The 23,312-nt window shown below is 38.2% G+C and overlaps 2 protein-coding genes across 5 annotated transcripts; both read right to left on the bottom strand.

The window, feature by feature from the left end:
- Positions 1–757: 757 nt before the first annotated feature.
- Positions 758–6,576, bottom strand: LOC148742097 (fibroblast growth factor receptor 3-like). Its single transcript, XM_088743595.1, has 5 exons — positions 6,571–6,576; positions 6,190–6,373; positions 4,052–4,345; positions 2,361–2,684; positions 758–2,265 (listed from the first exon to the last, which is right to left on the bottom strand). Exons 1-5 carry the CDS (start codon positions 6,574–6,576, stop codon positions 1,865–1,867), a joined length of 1,209 nt encoding a protein of 402 aa, XP_088599721.1. The 3' UTR covers positions 758–1,864.
- Positions 4,234–23,095, bottom strand: LOC111343134 (macrophage mannose receptor 1-like). Of its 4 annotated transcripts, none has more exons than XM_088749839.1 (13): positions 22,165–23,095; positions 21,357–21,482; positions 20,370–20,556; positions 19,427–19,632; positions 18,196–18,228; positions 16,491–16,644; positions 15,663–15,919; positions 14,128–14,166; positions 11,201–12,819; positions 8,617–8,971; positions 8,345–8,381; positions 6,571–6,640; positions 4,307–5,888 (listed from the first exon to the last, which is right to left on the bottom strand). In XM_088749839.1, exons 2-9 carry the CDS (start codon positions 21,442–21,444, stop codon positions 12,746–12,748), a joined length of 1,038 nt encoding a protein of 345 aa, XP_088605965.1. In that variant the 5' UTR covers positions 21,445–21,482; positions 22,165–23,095; the 3' UTR covers positions 4,307–5,888; positions 6,571–6,640; positions 8,345–8,381; positions 8,617–8,971; positions 11,201–12,745. The 4 variants fall into 4 exon arrangements, with proteins under 4 accessions (XP_088605983.1, XP_088605965.1, XP_088605976.1 ...); XM_088749850.1 differs by having other exon boundaries at positions 4,313–4,365; XM_088749857.1 differs by lacking the exon at positions 6,571–6,640 and having other exon boundaries at positions 4,234–4,365.
- Between the last annotated feature and the right edge of the window lie 217 nt (positions 23,096–23,312).

The raw sequence follows: 23,312 nt of genomic DNA on the forward strand, positions 1-23,312 counted from the left end.
CTTCGGAAAATCATCGGAGTTGTTTTGAATTAAAAAAACAAGCGTTGAAATATTCCGGCGGAATTCCGGATTCCGGCTTTTCCAAACTACCGTGCGATAAAACAAGTTCAGTTTCTCTGATATTTGTCAAAGTACTGATAAACATAAGGGTCACAAAATATCTCTCAAGGCTGCGACCCAACTTCCTTTTCATACTGATAAGGGTTCACCAGAGTCGCGAAAACAAGACGACAGATTTATTTTCTCACACAAAGACAAGCTTCTTACATAATATTCATCGACCAGAGTCGCGTATTGTGCTTGTTATTAATCTACGAGGCGGAAGTGTTAAAATACCTGGACGCATATCTGCGTTTACTCATCAGGAAAAATTCTTTATGCTGTCTTCACACCTAGTATACAAATTTCACCTGCAAGTAATAGGCAAGTGAAAATAATTTCAAAAGCAGTGCCAAAAATGTCCTAGCTGTTACACAATGTTTTCATGTGGTTTTGAATGAATCCTAGGAGCTGACATGCAAAAAGAAAAACTTACATGCAGGCATGCGCACCAGAACTTTGACAGTGATTTGTGACTGGCTTAGAACTTTCAAAGGAGCGCCCAATAAACAGAGGTAAAATTTCACACTAAATTCATTATTTTATGTAGACCTGCAACAACACTCCGGACCTACCAACAGTAGAGGTACTTGTTTTGGAAGTAGTTGTTTTAATAGAAAGGAAAGAATCTAACACGAAGAAGAAGTCTCAGTCCGCATAGCAGTAACACTTATCAGTAGGTTTTTATTCTATCTGCACATTGTACATCAATATTCTACCATTACAATTTAATCAAGTGCTAAATAAATGAAACCAAAAAAATAAAATAAAATAAAATCCTTTAAGAGCAAAACAAACTAGAACAGAGCATTCGGTTGTTGAAAAATTGATGCATATAGATGACTTAACTCAACTCTATGGGAGCGGAATTACAGAACATATAAACCAATATAACAGTTTAAAGATGATTCGATTCACTTCTATGTCGAATTTTGTTTAATATCATTGAGGTCCATGTGAAATCACTAAATAACTTCAGGTACTAGGTCGTAGTGTGATTTTATTAATTCACTTTTTATTCCTTACCTTATTTAAAGCTATGGAGCATCATCTTTTTCAGGAAAATCCAAATATATAAAACGAAAATCAGAAATATCGCATGGCGATCAACTACGAGACGAGGTCTTAGAAGAAACTAGCTTTGTAAATCGCTTAGGCAAAAACTAGCGTGTTAAAAGTAAACTTGAATTAAAACTCTACTGAATAAGACCATGTTTAGCGATATTTTCTCGGCTTCGATGAGCAGAGCTTGCAACTGAGCTACTAAGCACTAAGTAACCTATTGCCAAAGTCTCCACCTTAAAAGAAAATGGTTGTTTCAAGCTTCGTGGCCTACATGTGTTTGATTTATTAACTCCCAAGTGGCACTGAACAGAATTACGACACGCAGACTGTAATTTAGTGCTGTAAAACCAAATCAAAGTAATCTGAACGGCCACAGGCCACTCGGTGGCGCTAGCTTTTCAGTCAACCAAACTCAGTACGTAGTCAGGCAAACATCGACCCTTCGCGACTCCCGAAGCAAAGGAGACTCTCAAGAAAAGAAAGCTGTTTACCAGGGATTCATGGACAAGGAATTACGCCTAACAGATTAGCAAATACATTCTATGTTGCCGTGTGTCTGTTCAGTAATAGATCACAGATAACGTCAAAACGTGCAAGGTAAAAGACTACTATGGCACATCGCAGGGAGCTCCTAAGACTCTGATAATAGTAAAGTTAATGATAACAGAAATTGCTAAGAATTAGTAACCTAATAATGGTTTCACCCACCGATGTTTTGGACAATGATGTATGCATGTTCGAGTGCATAGCCAAAAGCATTTCCCACAATGCAAGTGTATTTTCCCTCGTCCTTCTTTGTGACATTCACCAAAGTCAAGTTCTCATCGTGGAAATCAAACTTATTGCCCTTACTTGCAGGCACAATTACACTTAATACATGTTTGTCTGTTTCGTCTTTTTTCACGATTTCGTAGTGTGGACTTTCGATAGAACCGTCTGCTGTCCCGTTAGCCGAACCGTTGGTACGCATGGGAAGCCACCTTAACCACTGGAAATGAGGCATGGAATCACTTAATGCTTTGCACGTTAAGCTGACATTTTCTCCTCTATTAACAGTGACATTAACCATGGGTAGAACCACTGGTTCAGCACGAGCTCGTTCTAAAAAAATTACAAAGATCCATCATTTCGTTACTTGCAATGTTGATTTCAATTTGGTTTTTTAAAAGTGGTTTACCATGAGTTTTTGTGCTGACCATGAACATGCACTTTGTATGTATGATTAATCCACCCGTATGAGTTGCTCACATTACACATGTATGACCCAGTGTCAGAAGGAACCAAGTCCTTCAGACTCAACGAGGTTGTCCATTGACTCAAATAGAGTTTTCTGCCGCCTTTCCTTTCCTTAAACAATTTCCCGTCTTTGTACCATTCTACTGTAGGAGAAGGGTGTTCATCGGCAGAACAATCAAGCTTTACAGAGTTGCCAACAGGTACCGCAAGAAGGTTGCGTCTTATCTTGCCTTGCGACACCGTGAATATTGGAGCAACTGTGATCTTTTCTTTTAATCTTGCAGCTATATTAAGATATTTAAAGAAGAAGAGCAAAGGATTTGCTTTAGGATTCGCTGTTCAGTGACGAATATCATCATGTAGCCAATCATTTGTCATAATTGCTGTTGCATTTTCATTGAGGTCTGGATGAAGTCTATCCAGTTATTAAAAGCTAATAGCTTTTTCTTGGCAAATGAAAGGCTATTAGAAAGGTTTTCGATTTTATCCACATACTACTCTTTGGAAATACCACACATCAAGAGGAAATCGAGATTTCAGAGGGGGAGGCTCACCAACAAGAGTAATTTAGTTTTGTACGAAACAACTGTTGGTACCAAACAATACAATTTGGTTTAACTTATTTCACGAGCTGGAACCAGCTCACTTCTTAAATGAAATAATTTGACTTGCCCTTCATTAGATTATAAATCACTAAGTACCGTATCTCCACGAGTTCCTTTTGGGTTAGTTGGTAAACAATGATAAACTCTTTGTTTTGTTTTCCTCTCAGCCTTCTCTGTTGAAGTAGGTAATCAACTCTTTCGTTTCTTTTTTTGTCTTTTTTTTTTTTTTGTTAATAAGGCGGAATATCTTGGTTGGACCGTTTCATTGAAGGTCTAATTGAGAGTTTTGGATCTAACCTCTCACCACTCCTGCCTCTTTAGAGAATTCTAAAATTTGTTAGCGATGTTGTTTTCTGTAAAGTTTAAACCGAGTGCAATCTACAGTATAGAACTTAATAATGTGTGTAACATGCGTGGTAGCGTTTTTGTTATTAATTTATTTCTAGTTTATAAGCTTTCTGTGTGTATGTGTGCGCTGGGTGAACTGTACTAAAAAAGGAAGGAGGGGTTGGAGGAGGGGGGGGGAAGGGAGGATAATCCGACCATCCATCCCCTTCCTTAAGATGCCCCCCCCCCTGATCCATCTCTAAACTTCACATTAATCGAAATTTATCGCAATGTTACCGCTGGAAAGTGGTACCTCTAATCCTATTAAAATTACTAACCAATTTGTTTTCACTAACGGCTGGCTCTTTAAGCAAGCAAACGCGGAAACAAATACTGGGAAACAGATGGAAATAACTTTTTCTCGTGTACTCCCCTAAAATTACCCTGGGGCAGAAAATGAAGTAACCGTTATGACACAAGGCTCTGATGCATCTCAACTGACTGCACCACTTTCCATCGCCAATACTAGCATAGTTATGCACTGACTACAGGTTACATTTCAGAACATAAGCTGTGAAGTTCACATACTTCCGTAAACAACGGTAATCTGAATTGCATGATTTTTTTCCACAGTCGTTCACTGCAATACAGGTAGCTATCAACTAAATCTTTGACAATTCATGTAAAAAATAACTTATGAAGTTGTGAAGTTTACATACCTCCGACAATGAGCTGCATTGTATAACGATTTTTGCCGCAATCGTTCACCGCAACACAGGTGTAAAAGCCGGCGTCCTCTTTCTTTACCTGTCTTATCTTTAGGTATCTGTAGGGTCTTAACCTCATACGTTGATGATCTGATGGAGTAAGTATCTGATTGTCTTTGAGCCAGTAATACTCTGGATTTAGAAAGTGACATATGTATTCGATCTGGCAATTGAGTTTTACATCTTTCCCGCTGTTCACTTTGATGACCTTTGCTTCGTCTCCTCTCTTTTCACGGATATAAGGCACTGAAGAAGGTAAGGTATTTCTGTAAATTACAGTTTTCCAATGATGAGACAGTTAAAAGTCCTTTTAATTCTTATAGCTCGTTTACATTTAAGTGCGCCTTAACCTCTATTTTTGGTACTCGATAAATCTTTGAATAGCAGTGGCTTAGCCCATCAGCGTGTGCGGGGAGGATGAACAATATTTATAACAATAGCTATCAAAAAGCCGATGGTATATGACTTGAACTTATTTCATTAGCTGTAACCAGCTCACTATCCACATGAAATCACTAAATAAATTTGCAAAGGTTCGCTGCTTGATATCCCTGGAATGCCTAACATAGGGACCGGTCACGGCTATTGTTCGCGGGAGATGGGGGTCGAGGAATTTTAGTTGTGTCACACTGATTCCCCCCCCCCCCTCAAGGCTCTGTTGTATTTTAATGATCCCTTCACAGTGGCAGTCAAATTTCTATTCTCACCCCTTTTTACACTTTTAGTGACGATTTATATCTCCTCCATTCCCCCTAAAAAGCCATCCAAAAAGATCCCTCCAAAATTCTCTGAATCCCCTTCTTCCTTCGCCTCCCAGGCGATATATATATAATGACTGGTCTCAGGAGAAAATAATGGTTCCTTTTTTTCTTCCTGCTCCCGGACAGAACTCAATTTTTGGGGGTATTAGTAAATCCGTTACTTGTTCTCCTCTCAGTCGTTCGGTGGGTAATCGGCTCTTGTGTTTTTTTGTCTTTTTTTTTATTTTTTCGGTGAATAAGGCGGAAAAACTTACTGTCCGGATTGAAAAGATGAGAATTTTTGACGGTCCAGCGGAGCTGTCGCGATGTTCAGCATGAGGCAGAAGGAAAAGGGGTGGAAGCGTGCTGTTTTCATCATCTTCCACGCTTTTAAGATTTATAAACACTGTTTCGCATTAATATTGCTGAAATTTCTGTTTAGCTTAGGATGTGAATCCGCCCTATCTTGATTAACGAAATATCTACCACTGATAAATATCCGGTTTCATCGGCGCAACATTAAGGGATTGTTTACCAAAATCAACAATTTGTAGCTGTGATTTCATTCGCCCACATCCGGTTTCTTCCAGGTGTAACTAGAAGACCTTTATCGTGGACATCCCTAGACATCTAAGCCATTTAATGAAATAGGAACGAAGAGGCAATCCAAAATTCTGTTGCCGATACTGAGCGGTAACCATGTTGATAACTATAAATCATCGCAATTTGTAAGACTTCCGAACTTCTCGGTAGAGATGATTGTTAAAATCTCAACGATTTCATCCTTTTTGGGGAAATGTCTGCAATGCAGTCAGTTTCATCAGTGCAGCTTCTATGGGAAGAGTTAAAGTGACCCCACATGGCGCGTCTTCAGATTTTTAAATTTCAACAATATTAAATCTTAAAAGATGGAGTTTAAAATGCACATGTGTGACCTGTTTCTCTGAACATACGGAGAACGTTCTTTTCAATGCATACAGTATTTCGGCTCTCATCCTTCGTACAGAAATATAAGTCGTAGAGTTTCTGCAGGTTACAGATGACATGTTCTACGGTTAAAATTAAATATTTTTCCCATTAATGTGACATACAATAAAGACAAAACATAAAAAACTGGGTAACAACCAGATAACAGGGCAGTAAAGTTTGACGCACAACTGAATAGGCATTTTACAGTTCTGTACTTAGCTGCCAAGCCTTTGATTCAGAGTGAGGCTAAAGGTGACCTTGTTGTGATAGAGACCTGTATCTAGTTAGCATGATAACAAAGTGATTTACATTTGAAAGGCAGCAAGGTTTGTATCATAACAAGGTCACCCCTAGCCTCCCTCCCTTCAAAGGCTTGGCAACCAAGCACACAACTGTAAAATGGACTATTACTCCGAAGGGACGGCAGCGTGTCAAACCGAGACCAATACTTCGGGACGGCAAAACAAGTTTCCGATGCCGAAAACACAAAAACACCAGAAGAAAATGCAGGATAACTGATATTTCTTATGCTTAAAGTACTGATTAAGGACCATGCACAAAATTTCTTTCAAGGCTGTGACAAAACTTCCTTTTAATCCTTAGAAGGGTTCGCCAGAGTCACGAAAACAAGATGACAGATTTATTTTATCACAAAAAGAAAAGCTTACTGCATGGTATTCATCGACCAGAGTCGTGTATTGTGCATGTTATCAATCACTAACAATAGACAACAATACGAGGCGGAAGTGTTAAAATACCTACATGCATATCTGCACGTACTCAACAGGAAAAAATATTCATACTGTCTTCACACCTAGTACACAAATTTCACCTGCAAGTAAAAGGCATGTAAAAATAATTTGAGAGGCAGTGCGAAAATTTCCTAGCTGTTACACAATGTTTTCATGCCGTTTTGAATGAATTTTTGGAGCTGAAATGCAAAAGAAAAAAAAAAAAAAAACTTAAATGCAAGCATGCGCACCCTAACTTTGACAGTAATTTTTGACTGGCCTATACCTTGCAAAGGGGCGCCCAATTAACAGAGGTAAAATTTACACTAAATTCATTTTTTATCTAGTCTATAGATCTGCAAGAACACTCCAGACCTACCAATAGTATTGTTTCGATTGAAAGGAAAGAATCTAACGCGAAGAAGTCTCAGTCTATATAGCAGTAACACTTATCGGTGGGTTTTCATTCTGTCTGCACATTGTACAACAATATTCTTACTACCATTAGAATTTGATCAAGTGCTAAATGAATGAAACTAAAAAAAATAAGCGAAATAAAAGCCTTTAAGAGCAAAACAAACTAGAACAGAGCATTCGGTTCTTGAAAAATTAAAGCACAGCTGACTCAACTCTGTTGGAGCAAAATTACAGAACATATAAACTAACAATTTAAAGATGTATATAAGAACGATCCTTCGCAGTAAAGCACTATTTGAGCAATAGTGGAAATCAGACCTGAAAAAAAAAATTTCAGGCCTGTACGGGATTCGAACCACTGACCTCAGGTCAGTGGTTCGAATCCCGTACAGGCCTGAAATTTTTTTCAGGTCTGATTTCCACTATTGCTCAAATAGTGCTTTACTGCGAAGGATCGTTCTTATATACGTCTCATAACCGCAGTTCACTCATATGTTTCATATGTTTGTTGTTGTTCGATTTATCATCTACGGGTTTATATCGAATTAATTTGATGGCCTGCTCCCAGTTGGCTTGTTAGCTCAATTGGTAGAGCGCTGCACTAGTATCGCAGAGGTCAGTGGTTCGAATCCCGTACAGGCCTGAAATTTTTTTCAGGTCTGATTTCCACTATTGCTCAAATAGTGCTTTACTGCGAAGGATCGTTCTTATATACGTCTCATAACCGCAGTTCACTCATATGTTTCATATGTTTGTTGTTGTTCGATTTATCATCTACGGGTTTATATCGAATTAATTTGATGGCCTGCTCCCAGTTGGCTTGTTAGCTCAATTGGTAGAGCGCTGCACTAGTATCGCAGAGGTCAGTGGTTCGAATCCCGTACAGGCCTGAAATTTTTTTCAGGTCTGATTTCCGCTATTGCTCAAATAGTGCTTTACTGCGAAGGATCGTTCTTATATACGTCTCATAACCGCAGTTCACTCATATGTTTCATATGTTTGTTGTTGTTCGATTTATCATCTACGGGTTTATATCGAATTAATTTGATGGCCTGCTCCCAGTTGGCTTGTTAGCTCAATTGGTAGAGCGCTGCACTAGTATCGCAGAGGTCAGTGGTTCGAATCCCGTACAGGCCTGAAATTTTTTTCAGGTCTGATTTCCACTATTGCTCAAATAGTGCTTTACTGCGAAGGATCGTTCTTATATACGTCTCATAACCGCAGTTCACTCATATGTTTCATATGTTTGTTGTTGTTCAATTTAAAGATGATTCAATTGACTTCTATATCGAGTTTTGTTTAATATCCTTGAGGTCCATGTGAAATCACCAAATACATTCAGGTACTAGGTCGTAGCGTAATTTGTTAATTCACTTTTTACTCCTTACCTTGTTTAAAGTTGTGGATCATCATCTGTTTCAGGAACTGAAATCCAAATATATAAAAAGAAAATCAGAAATATCACATGGTGATCAACTGCGTGACGAGATCCTAGACGTAACTAGTTTTGTAAATCGCTTAAGCAAAAACAAGTGTGTTAAGAGTAAATTTGAATCAGGACTCTCATGAATAAGACCATGTTTAGTGATATTTTCTCGGTTTCGATGAGCAAAACTTGCAAGCTACTGAGCACTAAGTAAGCTATTGCCAAAGTCTCTACCTCAAAAGAAAATGGTTGTTCCAAGCTTTGTGGGCGAAGCTATCATGATGTAAAGGAAGTCAATCTCCGTAAAGTTTCTTTAGGTCTGGCACTAGTACGTACTCATTTGGCTGAGCTACGTACGTCGTTCGATGTGATCCGATGTTGTGTCGGCTTTGAATCGTTGTGGAAGAGCTTCCTCGAAATTTCTTTACGTGCCAATAACAGACACCGAAAGCTATGATCAACAGAACGACCGCGCCCACTGACACTGCGATTATAGCTTCCGGGTACTGAATTCTATCAGTCCAACCCATTGACGTCTATGCAACTACTTCACTTTCAGAACTGACGGATGTTGGGCTAACGGTAAAACCTACAAAATAATAAAGAAGTCTGAATACTTGAAGCTTCGATGGGGCCTTCCTACTGATAGGCTGAATGCTATCACATACAATGTTACTACATACTACATACTGAGCTACGAACCCACGAGTTGAACCTGGCTCTAAATAGAAAAAATGAAATAAATGCTAATTTGATTTGAGGATGATGAGACTACAAAGGACGAATGTATATGCATTTCCACAGGTTATCAGTAATTAAAGCCATTGTAACGAAAAAAGGGCAAAAATCTGGTTTTGACCGGCATTAAGCCCGTTCTTACTAAATGCGACAAGAGTGCTCTACTCTCAACGAATCCCTCAAAAATTCTTTGAAGCAGGTGTTGTGTGCTATCACAGGGAAAGAAATGGTTTTGATAATTCCGTTTGACTAAAGTCACTCCCACAGGCCAAAATTAAGCTCCTGTTTAGTTAGAAGAATACTAAAAAAAAGATAGTCTGTCAAGTAGCGTTAAACACTTAACTAATAAAAACAAAAAACATAACAAAACAACGGAACGACCATGCCAGATAACAGCGTCAGTCAAGTTTGACATGCAACTGAATTAGCATGTCAGACCAAAACCAAACCTTCCACGCAGCAAAACAAGTTTCCGATGCTAAGAACGCCAGAACAACACCAGACTAAAACGCAGGAAAACTAAATAAATATTTAACAAGCTTAAAGTATTGATTAAACAAAAAGGTCACAAAATACCTCTCAGCAAAGCTGAGACACAACTTCCTTTTGATACTGATAAAGTTTCGCCAGAGAAACGAAAACAAGTTGACAGATTTACTTTTCTCACACGAGTCGTGTATTTTACATGTTATCAAACACTAAACAAACGAAAAGAATACAAGGCGGAAGTCTTAAAATACCTACACGCATACACATCTGCTTGCACTCAGGCTCTTGTAATGGAAAAATCTAGTCGAAGTCTTAAATAATTTTCACACTTCTTAAACAAACTTTCTTATCGCTGTTACATAATGTTTCAAAATGGTTTTCAATGAGTCATTTTTGCCTACATGTAATAAAGACTTGCGAGCAAGCATGCGCACCAGAGCCTTGACGATGATTTGTCACTGGAAAGACCCAGAATTCAAAACCCAGGCACTCAAAGGGCGCCCAATTCACCGTGTAAAAATCAAAAGGATAATTAACTGTCTATAAACCAAAACATCGGTGAGGTCAAACAAGTTTTCGATGGTGACCAACTGGTTACGTTCGAAGAAAACACAGGAAGACTGATATCTAAGAAACTCAAAATGTAAAAGAAAAAAAAAATTCTAAGTACCTCTACAACGTCCAAAGAATAGTCAAAGAAGTGGTATTTCGGCAAATGAAATCCCTCTTTGCACTATTGCGATGGTCTCAAATGCTTCGGTTGTTTGTATTGACAAAGCTACGTTATAAGCCGAAACAAAATTAAAAGCGTTTTTTTGTGTTTCCCGTCAAATTGACCCTTGCAGAGTAATCATTGACCCTCATGTGTCGGACGTATCAACACTAAATCAAGCCTCTCTCTCACGGAAAAATAATTTTATTATGTGTTAGAGAAGATTTTAAACAAGGGTCGCGAACTAATTAATTAGATCCACGCCAGTCTCGATATACATCAGTACAAGTAAGAAGTAGTTCTGTATTGTGTTCATTTGTGATTCTACTTCTAGCATGGTTATGGAAAATGTTGCGGAGTTTCGTCAAATTTTCGTGAGGTAATAATGTGCTAAAAGATATTGTCTAACTACGCTCTGCTGCTGATACTATTAGGGAGTCACGACAGCAATGCCTAGGAATACAATGCAGCCACATAAACTTGCGTTTCTCCTAAATAGCATGAGTAGTGCAATGTGTTGGCGGTCTTCAACGCAAAATTTGGAGATTTCACATTGTTTTCGGCCGTCTACAGGGGGGGCCAGAAGATTTGTAAAGTTTTAAAAGACGCACACTGAGCAATTGTTCAGCTTTATTAAATCTTATATTTCGCCAACTTCTCGTTTCCGTCACCGTCGTGGTTTTCTTCAAGTCTTTAATGATATGCCTTTGAGTAGTTATGTCCGCGATCTTCAGTGAAAAATGGCAGATCGCTTGCCTGAGTGACCCAAGAATGAGTAACGAAACTAATCATGTCTCAGTAAATTAACAATTCATAAAGAGATGTCACTGTGACAGTCCAGGACGAATATATAATTACCATGCATAATTCAACCCTTACTTTCTCTCGTCTAAATTTCTTATCACATCTAGTTTTCCTCAATATTTCTCCAACGTGGAAGACTGAGGACCTGGAAACAAAACACAAATAATTCAGTTAGGGTTCACGTTGTAAAAATTGCACAACTTCTCAATAATGTACTAGATGAGTATGTCAAAGTTCATAGGCTGGGCTGAGGGTGGGGGAATGTAGATACGCCAAAGGTAATACCTACCTACGTACCTACCTACCTACCTACCTACCTACCTACCTACATACATATGACCGCTCCCCGTAGGGGCTTTCAGGGCCAACACCACCCATCCCACCCAAGGGAGGACATCCACCACACAGTAATCTCGTTCGTGGGAAATTAACGTCTCCTACCCCTAACCCTGCAGGAGACGGGGCCTACGGTTTATTCGCCCTTATCCGAGAAGACTAGAATATCTATCTATTTCTTGATTATAGAAAGGTAGCAAATTCCCCCCACTTAAGACCATGAGTATTGGTCTGGCCGGGGGTAATGAAATTCTCCATCACCAGACAAGGGTGACGAGGTCCATTCAACTAATGCATACGTGGAGAACAACCTTTCAAAACGTACTGACAACCAGACCCACTCTGCCTACGTTTTGGTCATTAAATTACCCGGTAACAAAAATGCAGTAGTTTACCTCGGAATGGACTCGAATGGATGCTATAACCTGAACGTGAAGCTTACAACAAAACATGAATATGGATTCTAACTCCAAAATCAGAAAAAATGAATCTCCTCCAGAGAAATAGTTACCTAATCAATATGAAGATGTTATGATTTAGGGTCAAACCTTTGGATCGTATGTCTTAGATAGAGCCCTCCTGAAATAAAATTCATGCAGAAAAACTTGTTTCTCCCAAACCCTCTGCTATTCTGGACATCATATTACTCCCAGTCCACTTACCTAAATCAAAAGGCGGCTTTGGTATGAAACCACAACACAACAAAAAGGGCGTCTAGAAACATCGAGACACCTTTACTTCAGGGAAAATGAAAAAACCGTACATACAAAAACTTTTAGTGCCATAAAAACTGATGAAATCGATGACTACTGGAAGCTCAATTAAAAATACAAATTGTTATCTGAATATCTCACTACAGCATCTAGGCATGGATCTGCGTCAAATTCAGCTGAAATGCTGTTATGCTGAAAAGTTTTACATTAAAAATAATATTTTTTAGGAGATTCTCTGGGGAAATATTTACCTTCTCCTTTGGCAAAAGATTTCCTGTAATTCAGATAACCACCAAATCTTTGTATTTTCACTCTATTGCGCATTTTTTTGTATAACGTAACTTTTTAGTCGTGGTTCAACATTTTAATGCAGTATGTATTTATTTGCATTATTCACTTTTCATTTTCACCGGCCGATAAGCATTTAAAGCAACTGCATATTTACTGTTTTGCTTTTGATCACACGCTCGTAATGTGTGACTGAGTAAAGGTTAAGACTTTACCAAAACAGCCATACTAAATAAGAGAAAACACAATCTTAAAGTAAGAAGAAAAGGTTTAAAAGTACTTCCTATAAATTAACCTTAGGGTTGTCAATCTTGTACAGAGTCCTCGTCCTTTCTGACAAGCTGTCACGCACCCCGTCTGCTCGATAAGAGTAGCAGAATCTCAGAAACAAAATTGTGTGGTCGCCCGCCTTCCTTACGTGCATCTTACACAAAAGCGCAGTGAGAAACTAAAATTGCATGCAGCCACACCCCTCATAACGTGATTAGTTCAAGGATGTTTGCTTTTAAAAGTTGGTAAATGGCCATTGTTATTAAAATATTGCCATTGCATGTCAAAAAGTTGCCATAGCAAATTGCTTAATTAGGGGTCATCGCATGGTACTGAGCTGTACCTACAAGGTATAAGAATACCACGGCAAGATACAAGACTGCCATTATGATTTAATAAGTTTATATTGGAAGTTACTAAAACACGATAACAAGTTCCTGAATTGCCACTGCAACTTACTTAATAGTACACCACCAAGGTTCGAGTTGGTGACCGCAAATACAAAGGTAATAAAAAGGAAATTAATTAGCTACTTACTAAATTGCCACTGCAAATTGCTTAGTTGCTACTGTGAGTTACTAAAATACATGGCAAGTTACTAAATTGCTATTGCAAGTTACTAAATAGCCATTGAAAGTTACAAGTATATACAAAGGCAAATTCTTAAATTGCCATTGTAACGTACTAAATTGCCTCTACAAATTGCTCAGTTGCTATTGTAAGTTACTGGAATGCCATGGCAAGTTACTAAATTGCTAATGCATGTCACTAAATTGCCATTGCAAGTAACTAGGTGACCAATGCAAGCTACTAAAATATGATGGCAAATTCCTAAACTGCCATTATAACGTTCTAAACTGCCATTGCAAATTGCTGAGTCGCTCAGTTGCTATCGCAAGTTACTAAAGTACTAAGGCAAAGTTTTAAAATATGATGAAATATGATGCCAAATTACTAGATTGTCATTGCAAATTGCTAAGTTGCTATTGCAATTTGCCAAAATACTACGGCAAGTGACCAAATTGCCTTTACAACTTACTAAGTTGCCACTGCAAATTACTAAATTGCTATTACAAGTCACTAAAATACCATGGCAAATTACCAAATTGTCTTTGCAATTCACTAAGTTACCATTGCAAGTTGCTTAGTTGTCATTGCAAGTCATCACCAAGTGAAGCAAAGTTTAAGTTACAATCACAAGTCGCAAGTTTCTGTGTTGCCCATTGCAAGTTAACGTAAAGTGATGCGAAGTTAGAAACTTGCATGCCAAGTTACTAAGCTGCAAACCAACAAACAAGCAAAAGAAAAAAGCACAGCTAATGGTCAAGGTTAAATTCAAACTTCCATGAAATCATGGTTAAAATGGTTAATTAGATACAATATCAAAAATCTCACCGAGCAGTTGGCCAGAAGTTGGAAGAATTGGATGAGCCTCTGTGAAAAGAAAAGAAAAGAAAACAAACACAGCTAATGGTCAAGGTTAAAATCAAACTTCCATTAAATCCTCGATTTAAAGGTCAATTAGATACAGTAGTAAAAATCTCACTAAGCAGTCGATTAGAAGTTGGAAGAATGGGGTGAGCCTCCGTTGACATCAGTACATGACAGTACATAACAGTACATGACAGTACATGACAGTACATGACAGTACATGACGTTGACATCAGTACATCAATACATAAAATGGTCAATTAGATACAGTAGTAAAAATCTCACTAAGCAGTCGGTTAGAAGTTGGAAGAATGGGGTGAGCCTCCGTTGACATCAGTACATGTGAGTGACCTAGATGGCATACATTAAGTTACTTTAATTTATTAAAAGTTCAACCTAGAGAAATAATTTCATCAAGAATTAAAAGAGCACACACTGATAGGGAATATAGGCTAACAAGCTCTGTACTTCTTTTGCCTTTTCATTCACTTCCTTTTACATAATTTTTTTTTTTTGTAGGGTTATTCGTCATTTGCGTTGTAATGCTTTTTTCACTCTATCACTGAAGCCGTAAGCATTCATTCTCATAGATAAATCCTTTTTTTATTCAAACTGCCACGAATTTTGGTCCAGTGGCATGACCATTTCTCTAACGGTCATTTCTTTCAGCTTTTTCTTAGTTTGTGTGGTAATCACCCAGTTTTCTTGTTATTTTACTACATTGTTTCTTACCTTCTTTTTAAAGTATTAGATATACTGTAAGGATAATGGCAGCGTGTTAAAAACGCAAGGAATATATCAACTCACAAGAGAGGGATTTCTTTGAAGAAAAAAAATACGACATAAAACGAAACAAGCACGTTTCCGTTCAAACTACTAATACTGGTTATCTACCTCTCTATATAATGTCTCTTACATTTGCAGAGCAATTTGCAATTGAGTGTCGAAAGTAAATTGGAATTGCTTTGTTTTTGGTTCAATTCGTTGTGTGATTGGTCTAGAAAACTCGCGCCACTTTCTCAACCAATCAGATTCAGCCGGCCCGCGCTTCAGGCAGCTTGCTTGTTTTTACAAAAGTTCACGTTAGCTCCTCATGGTATTTTCCTTTCTATTATTGGCTGTTGTGATTGCTTCGGTTTTGCAATTGATTTTACGACACTCAATCGAAAGCGCTCTATGTGATAAACAATACTTTCCTCCCATACCCACAGGTCGCGGACTCAGAGTGGCTGATATTAGTAGTATCTAAGATATGTCACCTATGACCTCAACCGGCGGTTTATAAGGCGTATCTCACCGATGATGTTTTTCTTCAAAGCTCGTAGATACGACTTCTGACCTGACATCGGAAGGTGTCAGGTTTAAATTCTTACTATGAATTCAGATTTCCCTTTTTCACCCACATCAAATTTTTTAAATTTTCATACTTTGTGTGAACATTTTTCTTTGCGGATGCTTATTTCAGTGCCAGTTCATAAATCATTTTTATTGTCACAAACCTGTCTCACAGATGAACCCTTTCTTCTGATCGCATGACGCAGTCCTCCATCTTCCTTCATCTTTATGAGGATTCATATGTACGCAATCCAGGGACTGCTGGTCGTGTTTTGAAAGTGCACTGCCATTCCAGTTGGTGTATCTGCGTGGACTGTTGTCTGTCCAGACAAACCTGCCTTCAGTTATCAAGTCATTAAGGCCAATCCAAAAGTCAGTGCTGGTTTTCCGAAGGATAGTATTCAAAAACTCCTGCTCTTGCCTAGAAAATGAAAAAGCCACAACCACTTTTAGTTTGGTCAAGCTTCGGTAAATGAATTTGTCTCCCTACTTGTTTGGACTCCAGAATTGCTTAGACTAACATATTGTTAACTGAAGCTTTCCGAACACTTTATCTCATAGTCAGATCTTGCCTAGTCAGAAGAGTTTGTGAAAAGTGAGGTTAACGATTAATCTGAAAATTAGCAAGAACGTGCTCGTCCTTCAGGGTAAATGCAATTATTTGAAAGTTTGAAAACGAAACAAAAAGCTTGTCAGCCTAGTATCAAAACGGCTCAAAACGGTTTCGAAACCTATCAATTTCCCATTCGTTGTTTGACTGATAATTCAATACTTTTTTACTTGAAAAGGAAGCGAAGAACTATCTTAACAAGTCCACTCAATTTTGTTCTGATTAGTAACTGGGTACAAAGTCACCTCTGGATAAGAGGATAAGGAAGGAATTTTCCCGTGAGGCAATCGCGATCCCTGTGGGTGCCATTTCGGACTCTGGGGTGACGTGACAGAGCTGTGGCATAAACGCGTAACTTGGTAGGTTAAGTTTTTATACTTACTGATTGTTCACTGTAACAAGGTCTCCGTGCATACTGGCGTTCTTTCTTTTTCGACAAACATCCCTTGCGGTCCGCCAAGAAAGAGGAGGATCTGACACGCTACGGTAACAGCTCTTTTCAAACTTCACCCAGCCATCCTCACATTGTCCGAGGGCTTAAACACAGCAACAAAAAGAAAATCATTAGGCCCATTTCAAATCTTTCATGTACCAAACTTAAATACCTATTTGGGTGGGGCTAAGAGATTAAGTTCGACAGAACAATAGATTTCCAAACTCAAAATGTCGAGCTTATGCTATAAAGTAAGAGAAGAGAATCATGGGAAGCGAAGGCAAATAGCAATCATTTATGGATTATGTTTGGTGCATAGAAAACGTCGTTTGAATAGAAGTTACTCTACAATTGAACTTCCGGTGCGTGCCACTCGTATTAAATTCTTGGAGCGACTGTCAGATTCTTCGCACATGTTACACGCGGACCCACGTGAAATGACGCGTGTTTTAGCGATTCATTATGTAATGTTTTGTTTGTACAGTGGACCTTTGATCTAATCGATTGACATTTTAAACTAATTGATGTACATTAACTTGATCAGTGCTTTTAGCGAGACAAGAGACATTCGTCGACATCGGCATCCAGGTTAGGTTGTACTGTAAATATGCACAAATCAGATTAAATCAATTTCAATTACAGTACACGACTCGAAGTTTATTATAGCGACCAAAATCAAAGATATCGAAGTTCCTTAATTCAAGCGTCCGTTTTCTTATGTACTTAGTCGAGTGAATTAGCTTTGGTACATTAGAGTACAGGAAAAGTTCAACGTCTGATCTCGGCAGCCTTGAAGTCGTCCTGTAGTACTGCATTTCGGCAGCGTTAATGTAAATAATGGTGTTTTGCTCTTCGGATTAACAAGCCACAATTGGTGTCTTGATATGGTGCATCTTTTTTGTCTCTTTTTTTGTTCTTTCTTTGAATTTGAGGCGCATGCACTTCGTTGACTGACCAAGTGATTTATATGCCAGTCTACGTGCCCATGTTCTTTAACGCACTGCAATTTGGTTTTCATTAGAAGTCTAATAAGATGAAACCTCAAGTGCGTTTTTGCTGTGTTACTGCCTGGACAGTCATAATTAAAATATATTTTGCGTCATTCTCATTAGACATTATTCGATAAACTCCTCAACCACGTCTCGGGAGTATTCAATAGGTGTGTTTAGATGAGGATATTCGAACACGATTGCGACGTCAGCTACTGCACTTTCTGGGAAACATTATAAAAGCAATTAAGGACTTTTTCCTTGTTTACATACCCTTACCTAAACTCAAAGGGAGGGAGAGGGACGGAGAACTCACAAAAGATATACAAACCCACGATTACGTTGGCTTGGTTTGCATAACTTCCGAGATTTATTCCAATCTCATTCGAGTTCAGATGAGGCTTTGTAAACTCGGAAAAAGTTTTGTTTGCTTAATCATTGATATATTTGCGACGAAGCCATTTCGGGAGATTGAACCCAATAAAGTAATTGTTTTCATTCCTGGATCAGTAAAATTTAAGAAGATCGGAAAACTGGGATAACTCTATCGCAATAAAAACCGAACGTTGTAAATATGCATTCTGACTCTTGTGTATGAACACAGGCAGAGAAACAACATTTATTAAAAATGTAGAGTGCCTATAACTGATGTCGGTAATACTTACTTGGAACAAGGGCCTGAGGGATCGCAGATGGATCTGTAAGAATACATCATAAAAAATGTAGGCAAAGTGGAATTCTTTTTTTGATCACACGTCACTTTCAAGCACAAACAAATTATGGTATATTTTGATTCAGACGAGCAGTATAGTATTCGTCATATGTTACATTTAACGCGTATCTTTGGCGCAGCAACACTTTAAGGCAACCAAACAAAAACTGGCAAGGGGCCGGAATAGCAAGCATATGGAATTGAATACTTTTTAAAGCACTACTGCAACGAATTCCCACTTCCTGCTAATTAACGAAAAAAAAAACACTAGTATTTCAATATGCTATGAAATTCATGCACAATATTCTATACAACATTGTATCAGCTCGTATCTCTCCCCGGCGCGATGTTGGAAAATTCTTCTCAAAAGATGCTAACAAATGAACTATAAACGACGTCTCAAGATTTGCAGCTCGAGAACGGAAGTCCTGACCGGTTAGAAAAATAAGAGAGAGAAGGGCAAAAGAATGTAGCATGTACCCGGTAGCAGAAGGTTAGTTAATTGCAAAACTGCAGTACGAGAATTGACGAGGGGACCGAGAAATTGGTCAGAGACCTTAAATATACCGGTGACTTTGTTAATATGATGGATATCTGTAGCGTTTATTTTCCCGAATTTGATTGCTTGATCATATCATAAAAGTAATATTAAAAATATTTTCTTGTCATGTTCGCAAAGGAATAGATTGCTCTCAGGTATCACAAGCTCACTGAAATCACATCCAGTTGCTTTCCCAAAATACACTTCAACCCATAATCAACCCGAGTTCCAGATATCTGAAGGCCTTATAGATGTCATTTGGGATCTATGAGGTTGAAATTGTTACTTTAAAAAAAAAACCCGTCAAACTTAAATTATTCTTAGTAGCACCAAAACTCTTTAACCCCTAAGAGTGACTAGATGCTATGTTCTCGTTACAATATCACCCTGGAATCACAGATCAAGGTCATGAGTATAAAAGAAAATGATCATCAACGAAAGAAGCTTTTAATTTGTCGAACAAATTCTCCTTATTAGCACCTTAGGAAATGTATATGGAGAATAGTATGGAGAATATGCAAACTGATGTTAGGGTGTTAAGGGTTAAGTTTTAAATAAGGCCTTGCGGTGAGGTTCGTACATACTTGACATAGAACTTTAACGAGAGTGGACGTAAGAGACGTTCATTATGTTGGTAACTTACTCTTAGTCTGCTTACAGACGTAGCCCAGATTTCTACCACAATTAAGGTCGTTCCATTGACCTTCACCTCTCATTTCCATACAGTCTTCTTGGCCATAGTGATCATTTGGTTCTCCGAACTGGTAGTTACTGTAAACTAATGACAACCCGTCGGACCATTGCAAATTTCCTTCTGTTCTGAGGTCATTAAGTCCAATCCAGTAGTTACTACATTATAGTAATAATAATGATGATAATAACAATTAAAATTATTATTATTGATAAATGACAGGTGTAAGGAAATAAGTGCGCATGCACTGAGGGTTGTTCGATACAACGCACGATTAAGGTCAAAACCAGTCAGTCATATTTTCGGGATCATTCGATGAGACAGTGCACGACTTTTCTCCACGCTTTTGAAAACAGATTTAAATAGTAAGTTAGGAGTCAAGTTTACTCTTGAATAACCTAGATTTCAATGTAATAACATCAACAATAACCATGATTCAAACTTTGCAAGCATTTAAAGTGATCGGTTTATAAGCTCGGTATAGTTTTCGTAAAGCGACTAACATATAATCGATCCGTTTGTTTTGGAATGAAACTCAACGAAGAGTCAGTTTCACCAGTCAAAAGCTGAACACAACGAAATGATCTAACTTCAATAAATACATGCACGCATGTTTGTTTTCTTCTAGCACCCATACTTTTGCATGAGTATAAGATTAATGTCTTTCAACGTTTTTCGTTTTAAGCAGCTAGCGTTGAACACATTGCAACCAAGTTGCATTTTTTCCAAGAGATTGCAAAAACGTTGTCATAGTTCTTTTCGTAATGTCCAACGTTACACTTCCTTACGAAGACACATCTTCTCCCTCGCCCACTTCAATGGCTTCATAAATTATGTTTTTTTATCTATTTCAAAATTAGAGAGAATTTTGGCAGAGGAGTTAAACTGCACTTACTCTGAGATATCAAGTGCAATAAAGTTGTTCTCTGCTGCACTGTGAATGCTGACAAGGTCTCCTCCTCGGATTCTCTGACATGTCTGTCGAGCATCTTGCCACGCGACACGGTTTGAGGCAGAATTATTTGCAAAGAAGTAACACGTGTTATTCCAACGGATCCATCCAGGGTGACAAATGTCATAAGCTGTTAAGAAAGAGATACCCATGATAACAACCTTCCATAATTATTCTCCCCGCCACGAAAACGATAATTTAACGATTAACAACACGCGTTGGATAAAGCGTACCCTGTGTCCTGATTTACTACACGAGTTAGAGAGAGTATATTCTGTATTCTAATAGGCTTCACGAGTTAATCAAAGTGTATTCTGTGTTCTGATTGGCTTCACGAGTTAGATAAAGTGAATTATGTGTTCTGATCGGCTTCACGAATTCGATAAAGTGTATCCTTTGTTCTGATCAACTTCACGAGTTGGATGAAGCCTATCCTGTTTTGAATGTAAGAACAACTATAGGCTACAAGTATAAAAGGTATAACATTCTGTTCGTGTTTCTTTGACGCACTACTATTTCAGGCTATAAAGCACATTTTGGTGCTGCCCATATCTCTAAACTTTTATGAAAATAGAACTACCTTCTTCAACAGGCGTAAAGACAAAAATTAAGTTGAATTAACTACAAACTGAAGATGAGAAAATCCAAGAGGTGCTTCTACGTCTACAAAGTCCACTTTCTCAAGATCGAATTGACATTTGGAAGTTAAATTATTGTGGAGGGAGAAAAATTCCCCTTGAGAGCTACGAAACCCAAAAGTAAATCCGAATCACATACGATCCAGTTCTGGGAATCGATCTGTGTCAGGGGAGCGTTCTTATCGCTACGCCATGCGTGCCAATATTAATTACGGCCAAAAGTGAAAGCTTTTCTTGAAAGAAAGATCTTCACAACGAGGCATTGCGAGTGAAAATGTAGGTTCTCACTTACCTGATCCTGAAATGTTCCTTGCTTTGCAAACAATAAGAAGGAAAAGAACACAAACCACCAACACCTTGAACAAGTGGGAAGTGAGCATTATTGTGTCTGAATGAGTTTAAGTTCGACCAAGTGAGACTGAAATGAAAAGATACTAAGTCACATGGAAGATATTGGAAACCTAAACAATACAGTTGTCAGCGAGGAATTTAGTGTTCATTATACCTAAAATGAAACACTCTGTTTACTCACCTGGAGGAACAACAAGAAACTCTGCGCTCCTGCAAGAAGTTCGAAGGGGAAACCGTTTTTGGTACCAGCCCTGACTGATCTCAGGTGATGTCGAGGATAACACAGACTTTCAATGGGCAAACATTGCGCAAACATTGCGCAAATGATTATGTAACATTAAGAAGCGAACTAGGTTCTATCCAAAGGCATACCTCTATCCGCAAGCATATCACGTACACCAACAAACTCGTACCATGAAACAAAAGCCGATAGTCAGCTTTGCACTATACCTCATTTGAAAGGGAACACGATTACCTACCATGCCTATTTTTTTTTCTTTTCAATTCTTCTTAAAGCTAATATCCGCCTTTGCTTATTTTGGCGGTGTTAAGAGTAGAAATGTTTCGGTTTCCAGTCACTGTCATGTTGTGAAGGTGTTTATAATTTCATGGACCGGTACAACTATCCAAACTGATCCAATGGTGTGTAGTTTTACATCATCCCTTAAAGCGAACTCATTCCATCTGCTCGTTTGTTAGTGGGTAGATAAATACTCTAAAGGAATTACGAGAAAATTTCCTCCACTTACGCACGCTGCAGACTGGTAGTTTTAGCAGTTGAAATCTTCCTGTTGTTGCTGACAGCTTGTAGTTTTCACAAACCTTTTTGAGCAGATATTCCACAAATAAAGTATCACAAGCAAACCTCATGTATTAACTGACTAATGTCTAGCAGCGATAATAAGATCATGATGCAAAACCACACTGATTACCATTGGTCATTTAATATCCCCATGGGGTTAAAATCCAAACATGTGACCACTTCAAAGGAAAACTTCGGCATAGGAAAACACGTCATATTGGTGAAAACAAGGAAGCCCAACTAAATACGACAAAAACCAAACAACAAATTAGTAATGAACGATGGCAGATATTTCATTTTTCAGAATGCTATAGGAAAAAATAAAACAAAACGTAACATATCTCAAGGCTGACATTTCGCGGGTGCTGCGATTGCCCACTAGTGGGCGAGATTTTCCCTTAATTCCCAAAGCCCATGATACTAACAGTTTTATATGGCTAACAATGGCTAGGAACAAGAAAACGGGTACAATACTTGGTTTCCAGGCATCTTAAAAACAAAAGCCTTTAACTATATTACTCAAATATCATCACAACTGTCGAAGAGAAAGGATATTGCAGAAGAAGCAACTGAGTTTTGCTTTGCATTTATCTATGAATTCATATACTCTGTAGCAGCGCTTTACACTTGCTAAAGGACTCAACAGGGACCTCATCGAATTTCGCAGAAGAGCTTGGTTGAGCCTCACACTCTGGGTCTCGCTGGCTAAAATAAGAGAGATATCGATCGTGACAACATTTTTCCAAAATCTGATTTGCCCGTAGCTATATTGCACAAGTGTTTTGACTAGTTACTTAGCGGTTTACTTACATCACTACAGTGTGTTAATAAATAATAATAAGTAAACCGGAACACACGAAGGAGAGAAAAATATTTGTTACCATATGTAAGGAAGTAGAAAATGGTATTAGGAGTATTTTGATGTCACGGTCTTCACAAAATAATACGTCAGGTTATTACGAAACCAATATAAAATGGTTTCATCTTGTTAGTTTTTATTGCGTAAATAGTTTTATGATGAGCAGTAAAGTCAAATGTTCAGTGAATTGTGATTGCAATAGGATGATAACAATTAAAGCGCACATAGTTGGGAGA

Source organism: Stylophora pistillata, chromosome 1 (genome assembly GCF_964205215.1).
Source record: "Stylophora pistillata chromosome 1, jaStyPist1.2, whole genome shotgun sequence".
Classification (NCBI taxonomy): domain Eukaryota; kingdom Metazoa; phylum Cnidaria; class Anthozoa; order Scleractinia; family Pocilloporidae; genus Stylophora; species Stylophora pistillata.

Bases quoted from the DNA above. Each gene is read 5' to 3' on its own strand.
- LOC148742097 (XM_088743595.1), bottom strand. The intron at 4,346-6,189 runs GTTGCCAAGCCT...TACCTTCTTCAG, and splicing joins ATTTTACAGTTGTGTGCTTG to TGCCTTATATCCGTGAAAAG. The intron at 2,266-2,360 runs GTCAGCACAAAA...TAATTTTTTTAG, and splicing joins ATACAAAGTGCATGTTCATG to AACGAGCTCGTGCTGAACCA.
- LOC111343134 (XM_088749857.1), bottom strand. From the start codon at position 21,444: ATGCTCACTTCCCACTTGTTCAAGGTGTTGGTGGTTTGTGTTCTTTTC. The intron at 20,557-21,356 runs GTAAGTGAGAAC...CTTTCTTAACAG, and splicing joins AAGGAACATTTCAGGATCAG to CTTATGACATTTGTCACCCT. The intron at 18,229-19,426 runs GTAAGTTACCAA...GTATTCTTACAG, and splicing joins CGTCTGTAAGCAGACTAAGA to ATCCATCTGCGATCCCTCAG.